The 12,258-nt window shown below is 42.3% G+C and overlaps 1 protein-coding gene across 1 annotated transcript in view; it reads left to right on the top strand.

The window, feature by feature from the left end:
- The first annotated feature begins 253 nt into the window (after window positions 1–253).
- The window catches only part of arrdc1b (arrestin domain containing 1b), a 40,688-nt gene continuing 28,683 nt past the window's right edge, over window positions 254–12,258 (top strand). The window contains exon 1 of the mRNA XM_084572341.1: window positions 254–392. Coding sequence (XP_084428467.1) covers window positions 275–392 — 118 coding nt within the window. The 5' untranslated portion in view covers window positions 254–274. The remainder of the gene's footprint in view (window positions 393–12,258) is intronic.

Genomic DNA, 12,258 nt, shown 5'->3' with positions numbered 1-12,258 from the left:
CAGCCTGGGTCCTGCGTATCGCTTCAGCGCAACCCCCGACCCCACCCAACAGTTTTGTGGCAGCCGAATGATGTAAAAAGCCTCCACCTTCAACCAGTTAACCACGCTGAGCAGCTGTTATCCCACCAGCGCTTTCAATTGTCAAAGTGACGTCAGTGGTCAATGGGGGAGGAGGAGAGGGGAGGAGGGAGGAGAGGGGAGGTACGCGGCAGCAGCAGGTGAGAGCGCAGCATCTGAGGCGCAGAGCGGCGGAGTCGCGGAGCGGAGCGGAGCAATGGGGAAGCTTCAGGAATTTGACATCACTTTTACTAACAGCAAGGTGGTTTACGGGCCGGGGGAGTCAATAAGCGGCACCGTGAAGATACGGACCGGCCACTCTCTGCAGTACAAAGGTAAGACTTAATTCTACGCTGTTTCCACAGAGGGAGAGGAAGGGGGGAAACATGCCAGCGTGTCTCTCGCCGCCTGGATCAGCCGAGCGCGCACAGAGGCTCCATGTAAATAAACTTTTCCTCCTTGGTGATGAGGCTGGCCGGGGGACAGCGTGACGGCTTCGTTGTTTGTGTCCCATTAAAAAAAAAAAAAAACGCTGTGCAATAAAAGAAAACAAAAATGGTGCGGACACCATCAGGGATATGTGTTGCGCCGGCCGCGCTGGGAGTGGACGCAGCGTTTCCACCCTCCACATGACGGGAACGGTTCCGAACCGTGGGATTTCATCCTTTTTTTTTTTTGCCATTTCAGCGAGTTGGTACTGTTGGCAGTCAGCGCTGTTCGAAGCCCACATCCTGGACCGCATCCTGCTTGCTGTGACATGTTGCTTCCTTGTTTTGCTTTTCACGAACCCTAGAAATCGTTGTTTTGGGGGCGGTGAGAAGCACCGAAAAAAGCAGAACAACAGGTGTTAATGTTGCGTTTTAGAAACCGATATCGTTTAAGAAAACACGTTTAAAACACGTAGTGTCAGACACAGCTCGCTGTAGCGGTTAATAATGGGGCTAAAGTAGTTCAGCAAGGTGGAGGGCAGCTCTTGGAGTTGCCATGGGAGTACACAAAGAATCCATTGTGTGTAAGTGATCCTTGTGGGGACTCTTCTCTGATAATAAAAGAGCTGCTATCATCTTTAGCTAAAGCACCTTTTCAGTGGGAGCCTGGCACAGTGTATGTTAGGTATGTTAATTGACAAGGACAGTAAATAAAGAGGACCCCTGTGATGGCAAGGTGGTTCTTTGGAAAGAGTCTTCACTGTAGTACATTAAACCTGTGTCTGTAGTGAATGTACAACACTGATGTGACAATGGAAAAACTGTTAGTTTCACCGATTTGCAAATATACGTTAAAGGACACCTGCTTTTTTTTTTTTTTTATCTAATTACATGCAGAACACGCTATTACCCAAAAGTCATGTTTCTTAGTTAAACTGAGACTTCTGTGGAGCTCTCAGGCCGCCATAGCGAGATTAATTCGTCATAATGTACAGGCTGACCTGCAGCAGATTGCGTTGCAGCAGAGGTCAAAGCCCCTGCTGAGCTCTGTTACAATGTAAGGTGTCAAGGCCGCGGCCCTCCTGTACCTGATACCGGACGATATTCCCAAATTAAACCCATCTCTGGCGGTCGCTGTGGCAAATTTGGGATTGTCCTCTGAACACAGGCTGAAAGAGAGCTACTTTGAGCTCAGTAAAAGCAACAAAAGCGGGCTGACCTGAGTCTGCCGGCACATACAGTGTCTGGTTATTGCTGGTCTTCCCATCTAGTTTCACTTCTCTGTATATTTTTTGAGATCAGATTTTACAGCAACGCGTAAGACTGCAGTGTGCTTTCGGGTTACTTGCTCTCATCACACAGTTGGCAAACATGAAAAATGTTAATACAAAATCCATCAGTGGCTTTGATATTCTGTCAAAGGAACATTAAACATGGCTAAATACTGGACTTTTGCTGTGAATATGGAAGCATGGAAAAGTTACAGTTAATAATAATCTGTCGTGTGTTACTTTTCAAGTATTCTTAAAAATGACTACACCCACACTGACTGAAAAATTGAGCATATAATACATTTAGGGATGTATAAATACCACTTTTTGTCCAGCCAAGTACAAGTACTTACACTTGGGTACTGCTGATACTGAGTACCTTTACAAGTACTTAATACAGTACCCGGTACACTTGACCAGGGGTCGAGGGCAGTTGCTGTTTTTTTCCAAATGTCTTTTTCACATCTGCTCTTGAGGTTTTCGTCATTGTCTGGATTGCAGGAGCTCAATTTTCTGATTAACATCTCAAACTGAGCCAGACCAGACTGCTTCTTTTCCAGGGGAATCATCTGGTGAGCAGTGGGGAGCTCATATTCCCATAGCCAACACAGCTGTTGAGAGACTGTGGTATCATGCTACATGTTCCTAGCGTGTAATTCGCTGTGCTCCAGCGGGTCTGTGCGTGATGGGCTGGTTGAGCTGCAAATGAGTGTCTTCCAGGCTGGAGTAGTCTGTAGGTAGCCTGAATGGTTAAATGTCCAGCTGTTTTATGTCGGACTTCCACTTCATTTTTAACACTTGTCTGAGCACATTCATTGAGTTAACAGCCAGCTAATCTGCACCTACCGCCGTCTCCTCCTCCTTTGGGTTCATTGTTTGCAAACTGCCTTCGAAATGCAGAACTACTGCTGCAGCCAAACCATGAGCTAATGTTGGTCATGTATTGGAACCCTAGATCCTACGAGTATAGGTGTACTAAATACTATCTAGTTGTGTGGTTGCAGTTATATCAGAGCTGGTTTATGTGAACAACATCTGGCCGCTACCCTTAACTGGGCTTTCTTAAATCTCTCGATAGATACTGTATATTGTATGTGCGTATTGAAGCACTTCCAGTTTTCCAACGGCATTGTTTTCACAAATCTCTGAACAATATTGGTTCTGTCCACTTGAATTCATTACTATATATTTGCTGGCATGCCGTGGAGTCGCAGGAGGTTCTATAGTCCTCCTTTGTTTGTTGAAACTGAGGCTTGCCTGTAAAAATACGTTTTAAATATTCCCTTAGTCAGTGAAAAAGCAAAAGTACTCCAGCTGAGAAGACCTGTGCTCCGTTCTGGGCTTTAAGCTGGTCTCCTAATGTACTGCAAATGCAGAGGTTGCATTATGTCTTCAGTGACGTCACCCCTCTCAACCTTAGCCGCTGATGTTTCCATCAGTCGGATAGTTTGAATCATTCTGGAGAGGCGAAGCCTGTGCGAACCTGCTTTGTCAGAGCGTGACGATTTCCTGTTATTTTTCTTGAAAAGAGGCTACGGAGGAGTTGTTGGCTTGTTGTCTGGAAATGTATCATTTGTGCACTCAGAGGAGGTTCCTTGTTGAATCCATTTTATCTTTTTATTAAATCAGGGATGTCTGATTGTATCAGATAATGTGTTGCGTAGGTAACTATCAGACCATTTGCACGTGCAGTACACAGAATTGCGGTAATGAGACAGATTAACTGAAAACTTTCTCCTTGGCCTATAGTTTAGAGTTTTACCAAAGCAGTGGACCTGAACCCATCCAGTAAGCAGCCAGCTTTCAACAGCAGCATGAGTTCCTCATTGTTTAAATAAGCAGTTAAATCTGACTAACAAGCACTTGCTTCCATTCATGTGGACTATCATCACGAATAAATTTTGATGTTAGAGTTGAGTTTTATTCTTATGTTTTGTAGCGTGTCTGGGATGATAAACCAACACGTGCTATCCATTACATAGACTGTGGCACCATATGATCTGCATGGATCCATGTTTTAGTCTTTTATTTAAACTGCAGTGCGTGTCTGGTGTGTACAGTTACCAAGCAGTATGATGAAATAAATACAAAGGGGTATTAATAAACAAATACAAGCTTTCAGAGGCACTGAACATTGCGGAGGCCAAATTCTCAGCCTCGCTCTATTATTGATGATGGAGACCATTAGACAGCGTTCACTATTGATTAGCTTCCTCATAAAGACGGTCATCCAAGCAGAGTCATGAATGTATGAATGAAAGTGTACACATTATTTACACGTAATGTTGAACATGTGCTGCAGTTGAAGCCTTCACATGAGTCACCGGAAATAATGTAAGCGTCTAATGGACATTTTTTCAGTCAGCATGGAGGACATAGTCTGTCTTTTATCTCTGGATGCGAAAAGTGGAGTTAGGGTTAGCCACTAGCAGTGTAGATAAATTCAGGTAGTCTACATAATGTCACTGCTAGAAACTGTGTATAGTGTAAATTGGTGAGCTATCAATCATGGAAAACAGAGAAAATGGCTGTGTTAGTCTATGTTGCACAAAAGGGCAATATCCTTCAGTCACCAGGTTGCACTCCCTTTTCAAACGTGCTCCACAGACTGCTACTGTTGGACAGGATTGACTATGACTCCTGTGCAAGCAGTACATAGAAAAACTAGGAAGCAGTTTGTAGTAGAACCTGGATTCTCGATGAATATGGAAATTTCCCCTTTTTCAGGAAGTCTGTTAACAATCACTGAACTTGTCCTTTAATCATTATCACACAAACCACACCCTGTCCATATTTTTATTTTCCTTAAGTAAGACGAAGTGCAAGTCTTTATTGTTGGACGTAAAAGTTGTAACACACCAAGCCGAAGTCGACTATTTGCCGGTCTTGGGCTGTCAGTGAGCGTCTGTGGGCCTAGTTTTTGCAGTTTTCACCGCTGACACCTCTCTGGCGCCTGTTGGACATTTTTTTTCAGACAATTTTGCATGTTGAATCTGGAGCAGAACGAGTCGGATAGAGAGACCTCTCTGGTTGGAGGAGAGAAACGGAAGTGAAAGTAAAGAAATGGCAAATTTCAAAGGGCACATAGAAGCTTCTTCTCGTTTTTCACGGTCCTTTAATCTCAACATGTAAATACTGAAAAATATTTTGACCTATGATCTTGTAGAAAGACCAGACACGGTGACCAGAACAGTCCAGACACAGATGACTCGAGGCGACGCCACACCTTCTTTTTAGCATTTTGACTTTTGACCTTCTTGTGTTGTTGTTGATTCTAGGCATTGAAGTGAATGTATGGACATTTTAGGGTGTAAAATAAAATGGTAAGCTCTGTGCTACAAAAACATACAAACATGATTAGAAACAGCACATGTAAAACAGGGAATTAGTCACTTCACATGAAAGTTGTATCTGCCTCATCACTGCTTGTCTTCAGTAAGTTTCTAAAGAGTTAGTATGGGAAGTTACACTGTGGGGCTTTTGTGTAACTCAGATGAAAGTGATGGATGTTGGCTTATAGCTTTGAGCAAAGCAGAATCACAAAGATCCACTGTAACATAATCGTCATGTGTGGTAATGCAAACCAGCGGCTTTAAGTAAACAAGTCAAGACAACCCCTGTGTGTGCACACACACACACACACACACACACACACACTGGTTTTGGTTGTGGTTTGTTGATCACATGTTGAGGCTCACTGTTTGTTAATGACAAATCCTTTTGACTTCTGCTGCTTTTGTGCACAGCCAGCAAAATCACAAACCCGTCCTGCGCCGCTTAGGTGAACAATTCTGGGCTTTCTTCGGCAGCTGTTCAGTTCTTCCAGCCATGTTTGTTCAACCCAGAGCAAGTCCTCACATGTCCACCCAGCAACAACCAGTTTAGCAAAAGAATTTATGAAGAACAACTTAAGATAAGCCTAAGCCATGTCTTACTTCTCACTGGTGTGCATCAAAATACAAAAATACTGCAGCCTATACTTCCCGTAATGCAACTCAGCTGTATCTTTACCAAACTTCCCATGCCTGTTTAAGGCCCAACTTAACGCCTGAATGCAATGAAAGCCAGGTAACATTTTTAATCCAAGCAACTGGGCATTTTGCATTTTAGTGATTATTCAGCTGATGCCATTTCCCGTCATCTTCTCAGACCACAGACCAGCCTTTCTTTAGATTCTTGGTTGCCTGAAATTCTCTAACCCAGTTTCACTTGTCCATGCCATACACTCTAATCTGTATGTACTTATCAACATCTGAATCTTCGCAGGCTCTGTTTTCTGACTCAGGGTTACAGGTCTTGCAGCTTGTCTAGACTCAGGGAACTGAGTAAAGCTTGCCCTGAGGGTGTTCGATGAGAGGTGTGTCTCAAAACCACAGGGCTCAATCATCATGACCACATCACCTCACATGACCTGTACAATACGGAATTAATAAAATAACAGAAGTATATTCTATATTCTTTTAAATGGAGTCATGGCTGGTATTTCACTACTCCAAATGCATCATAGAGTACTACTACAACTGTTCCACTGCAGTTACTGCTGCTAATGCTAATACTGCAGCTGTTGCCATTACTACAGCATTACTACAGCAACTAATACTATTACTGCTACTACTGCTGCTAATACCAGTTCCAGTAATAGTAATAATATAAAAAATATTGTAATAAAATAATATACAACAGACAAATCACAAAGTGCTGCAGGGTTTCTTAAGGGATCTTTCTTGTGCTGCTTTCTTGTGGCCTTCCAGCATACTATCAGCTTGCTTTGTCCCCAAAATGAAAATGAAACGTTGTTCTTTTATTTTGTTCTGTGAGACTTGCTGTCATCGTTGTAATGGCCTGAATGCATGAATACTTGAACCAAAGAAGAACGGCTTTTAATCCTTCTGACTTTGGTGTCTTTTGTCTTGGGAGGAAGAATGTGACACATGATTATTCAGAGAGAATGGCAATGACTCAGAGCGACTCCATTCTCTCTGCCGCCGTTCACTGTGGGTGGGTGGCATCGATCCACATATACTTCACCAGTCAGTTTACTGTGCCCCTAGAAGTGACGCTGTCAGCTGGACATCTTTGCACCAGCTGCTCCTTCTCCCTTTGGACTTGGTCATGTTAATTTTAACAATCCTTTGACCTTCATAACCAACACACTGTCTAACGTCACAGCTGTTTTTTAGGTCTGCTGTAAGAGGATTCTCATTCCTCCTGATAAGCCCAGACCCACCCATGATCACTCCCCCTCTTCCTCTCTCTGAAAAGCTGTCCCACTTCCTGTGCTCCAAAAGAGGAAAAGAGCAAAGGCAGTTTGCAGAAAACAATGTCACTCTTTTGTGAAGTGGAACAAAATATTGATTGGTGCACGATAAGAAAGAAACCAAAGATAGAAAGCATGTCAGCTGGTGGATAAGAAGTTGGTTTATGGCAAAATGTGTGTATATTCAGTGTAATGTAACGGGATGTGGTCTTGGAGGTTGGCGTGAGTCATCACAGTCCAAAAGACTGTGAAAGGAGACAAACCCACATAATTAAAGCCTTCACTGCTGGCTTTAGCCTTTTTATTTCTCATCGTCTTGGTTTGTCTGCGACTAGCTAAAATAACTTGGAACAACAAGAGACAAAGAGGATGACGAGCAAGTGAAGAAAGTAGAATATATAGTTGTTAAAGCATCAGATTATTTCTATTCTAAGTGTGCTGTTTTGCTAATTGTGGGTTAGTCTGATCCAAGTGGCCAAAAGTGTTAAAGTGCAGCTTTAACTTCACATTGAAGTAGGTTCATCCCACTCGGATACATTCTCTTTTGTTGTTGTACTGTGTGAAGAAGGTTTATTAGCAAAAAGGTCTTGAAAAGGTGAAGGTACTTTTCCTGCTTTTTATATTATTGTAATTTCAATATCTTTGGACTCATATTGATCAAATAAAAAACAGATGTCATCACGTGCTCTGGCCACTTGACCACCAGATAGATTGAGAAACTATCCGTTTGATAAAAAAGCCTTTACATGTTCAATTTGAGATTCCACAGACTCAATTTCCTGCTTTCCATCTCTGTTGTTGCTTCCATTTGTGGTTGTCATAGTTAGAAACAAGATATTGCTGGTTGACATTTATTAAAATGACACGGTCCTCGGTGTGTAGCAAACTCAGTGTGAAGCCGCAATGGTTTAGACACGTTTCCTCCTTCTCTCTTGTCACTTTGTTACAGCCGGCCTTAGAGAGATTACAGCGTTTCAGCTCTGCTGTCCAGACGTGGCTGTCTGGAAGCCTTCAGCAGCTGCTTCACCTAGAAAGGAAAGGGCACTCATGACAGTCGTGAAACCCTTGAAACTGTGTGTGTGTCCATGACACGCAGTGTATTAGGTAACCCGGCTCCATGTCCACCTTCTTCAAACTAACATCAGTGGCAGGGGGTTGCATCCTCAAAATGTCACTAATGGCAGAAATAGCCCAAGACTTTTGTATGCGACTGATAATGCAGATATGAGCACTCATTACAGGCCTTTGTTGTGTCTGCAAGTATAGTAACAAAGCAGCTAAAGCACACCCACGAGTGTCAGCTGTGATTATCTAATGGTTACAGTAGAGTCTGAAGTTCAGTGTTGGGCGTCAGCTGATGTAACATGAGTAATCACACAATCAGAACCAGTGTTTGGATGGTAATAAGTCACAGGATACTTACCCTCTTAAAATGTTTGATTACATTCCTCACCAAACCAAACAGAGACGTCTTTTTATTAATTAATTCTATCTTCCCAGAAAACATTCCAGTGAGACTCAGGGAGCATAAAAATGACAGCGTTGCAGACAGGAATGTCTTCATAATATGACTGTTAACGAGTTACAAAATCAGAAAAACATCCAAAATTCATCCCAAGTCATCAGTGGGCAATATATATGAATATGAATCGGACAGCACCTACTGCCAGGTGTGTGTATCTCTTAAGTCAGTTCAAGCTACCTTAAATTCACTTGCTAAGACCAGCTCTCTCAGATTTATGTCATTTTGCAACTGATAGCAAGCAGACCAAGTAGTCCTTAAACGGCCCTTTTCCTCAGTCTAGTATAAACATAAGGAACAGATAGCAGTAATAGGTTCCGGGACTGAAGACAGTATCTTAAAAAATAAGAAATAAAAATATGCCAAGTCTGGTTGTGGCCGAGGCAAACCATCTGACCCCGATATACAATGAGCTGAGCTGAGTTAGGGTTTTAAAATTTGCAATAAACCTCAGTGCCACATTGTACACAGTATCTAACATATGTAGATGTGGTGTCATTGAGTCTCATGTTAGCATGGAAAGATGTGCAAGACTTTTATTTATTCCAAAAACATCCATTTAAACCAGCGTAAACCTCACAACACTACTCAACCCTCATCGCTGTCAAACTGTTATTAAAGGTTCTTCAATGTCGTTTGAACAAAGATTAAAAGCAGATTAAAGATAAATATGTCGCCTATGTCTGCAAACACACATAAAGCACATGGGGGAGGGAGGCACTGTATTTTATTGTACTGATTAGGCTCATATTAACTTACAGTACCTGTAGCTGTTTCCTTAGGACATGGAGCATTTTGACAGAAAGCAAGCTTGACACTGTACAGTAACGTTAGCTCCCGTCTCTGATTCCAGGGGTAAGTTATTGTTTAATTTCCAGCACAGATACGCTCTCTTGTCCGACATCATAGCAATCTGCCTTGGCGTTGTCGGCTGGTTGCAGGCCTGGCAGACTTAAGTTTCTGAGTAATGCATTGATTTGATCGGCAGATTAAAGGAGGTGCAAATTCAAATACAAGGAGCCTGTCTAGACGCAGTGACGCCTTCTTGTAAGACATCCTACCAACAGATTTGCAGACGTGCGTTGCTCTGAAGTATGCCAAATGAAAAGACACAAAGCAGCAAAATGTTATATTCTGCATACAATATTTTTACTGGTTCATATGGGACAAGATGTTTTAATACATAACATTATAAATACAGATGTTTGGATAGTGGCTGACTTTACAATCATTACAATCAGATGTTGGTGCCATTTCCTGACCATAAAATTTAAAATACTTTCATGCCACTCCGCTTCGAACATTCCAATGTTTGATTTTACATTGGTTTTGTAAAGTTATCTGAGACGGATTGCTTCCTAACTGAAACCACGTAGTATAATGCTAATTGGAATGCTGAGAACAGTGCTGATTGCCTTAAGGGTGTAACCAATCTGAAATGTGGGTCTTTAGTGACACAGATAGCATCAAATGTGAACCTAAGGTGGCAAATACCAGCAGAGTTAACTAAATAATCCACTTTTTGCTACGCATGTGGATAAACTAGCTGCCAAATGTGTGAGTATCCTCTTCTGAAAGGCAGAATACAGAGGCAGTTTGTATCCCGGCCTCTTCAGGTCATAATGGCTGTTTGGATTTGAGCCTAATGCAGGGTAATGTGGAAATTTCATGGCACGATGGGTAATGTGAGTACATAATACACATACTCCCGGATTCATGATGTAACTTCTACAGGGATAAGCCTCTTACATATGCATGCAAACACAGGCAGGGATTGGTGTGTACTACATGCAGCTACGCTCAAACACATGCAAACTCAAACGTCATAAACTGACCAGTGGCTTGTCTTCAACTGAGGAACGAGCTTGGGCTGGTCCTGATTACGTTAAAAATAACAGTGAAGAGGGAAACTGTGTGTGACGAAATTTTACATGGTCAACATTACACCACTTGAGCTACAGAGGTGAGCTGAATTAACAAAGCAGTAACTGTTTTAGTAAGGTGTTATCAAATGCTCTGACAGGCGTGAAACTGGACATTAGTTTTATCTTCGTTTCACTGAAGCAGCTTTCGGTGCAGTGTTTCTGTGTTACAGAGAGGTAATTTAGGACGTGTTTGAACAAACAGCCAAGGCTCTGTTCTGCTGCGGGGGGATTCCCATACAGTTGGCAGTAATAGATCAAAAGATCAGGTGGCTGTGTTTGACATGTCTCACCGAGAGCCATTAGACAGGAGACGAGGGGAGATGTTGGAAAAGTGAGAGGGGCTAATTGTTTGCAGCGCTTAAAGATTTAATGAAGGTAGTAAATGTGGCGTCGGATTACTGGGCTCTCCTGTGGTAAGAGGTGGTGACCTCTGTGGTCTGTCAAAGAAACTTGAAATAACAAAAGGTTTTAGAAATACGCAAGGAACATGTTGTGAGAGTGTTTTGTTCTCATGATTAGTAGCTGTTGTCAAAGTTACAAGAGAATAAAAAACTCAGAAAACTTCCTGTCTGAAGTCTGAACTCGCTGCTAAATAAATCTTTGTGAACTGTCATTTTGTAGGACATAAATGTGTTTCCATTAATAATGCCAGCAAAGGATGGTTTGTTCACTTAATTTTTGGTGCCTTCCTTTGCATTATGAATTTATGTGTGGGACGTACTGGTCCACCACATTGATGCCATTTTTGACCTAACCTTGGCCTCAGAAACCAAGCATGTAGAAAGTGCAGTATCAGAGACATATGCAGTTGGTGTGCATGATGCATGGTTAGTGCTATGAGGTTGCAGCTTGCGGTTGACTGTACAGAATACTCATTCATTCATTCATTCATTCATTCGTCATCTGTAAACACTTGTCCTGTGAAGGGTTGCGGGGGGCTGGAGCCTATCCCAGCTGTCATCAGGCGAGAGGCGGGGTACACCCTGGACAGGTCATTTCTTGGCAGTAAACACACCTGGTTAGGTTGGGGCCTTCACAAAATGAACCGCAGAAAACGTATGTTCTTGGTTGTCACATATGTGAGTCCCACCTCAACAATGGTCCATGAGTTGCGGACCACCCTGCTGTTCCTGTACTGTAGAACAGACAGACGACTAGTGGTGTTTAGAACACTACCCTACTCAGAATAAATACGAAACCACCTAAATCATAACACCCTGGCCTGATCGGGAGGAATTTTCAGATCAGATTGAGAGGTGTGGAGTAAACCTTAATAACCATGTCAATTACTGACCTGATCATTTCTCTGTGGTATCACTACAGTCTTTCTGTGCATTTTTCCCCTATGTGGGGTAAAGATCAGGTGACATGATGAGTTTCAAAGAGGGACAGAAACTTAGGAGAGCTTTTGTTGGGAGACCCTAAAAGAGTTAATGATTGCTGATCTTGGATGAAAGACTTGAAACAGTGACTTGTTCAAACAAGTATTTCACAGAATGAACAAAGCCAGAATCTATGCGGGTCCATCTTGGTCATCTTCTTCTGTTTAATGAATTCACCCTTGTAAAAAAAAACTTGGGGAGGAACAAACTTCTTCTTTTGTTGTATTTCCAATGAATTAATTTAACAATCTGCCGTGAGCACAACCACTGAACCTCAACATTCTGACTGATGTTTTTCAGTCATTTAAACTCATATAACTTATTAGATCATTCTATGTTGTGTCCATGCATAAGTTGAGATGGAATCTCTAATCAGAATGACCTCAGTCAGGTTAGAGAAATACGTAAAGGTTGTA

The sequence above is a fragment of the Chelon labrosus genome (assembly GCF_963514085.1).
Source record: "Chelon labrosus genome assembly, chromosome: 22".
NCBI lineage: Eukaryota > Metazoa > Chordata > Actinopteri > Mugiliformes > Mugilidae > Chelon > Chelon labrosus.
Note: the sequence above shows the minus strand (reverse complement) of the source record. Positions and strands in the feature narration are given on the sequence as shown.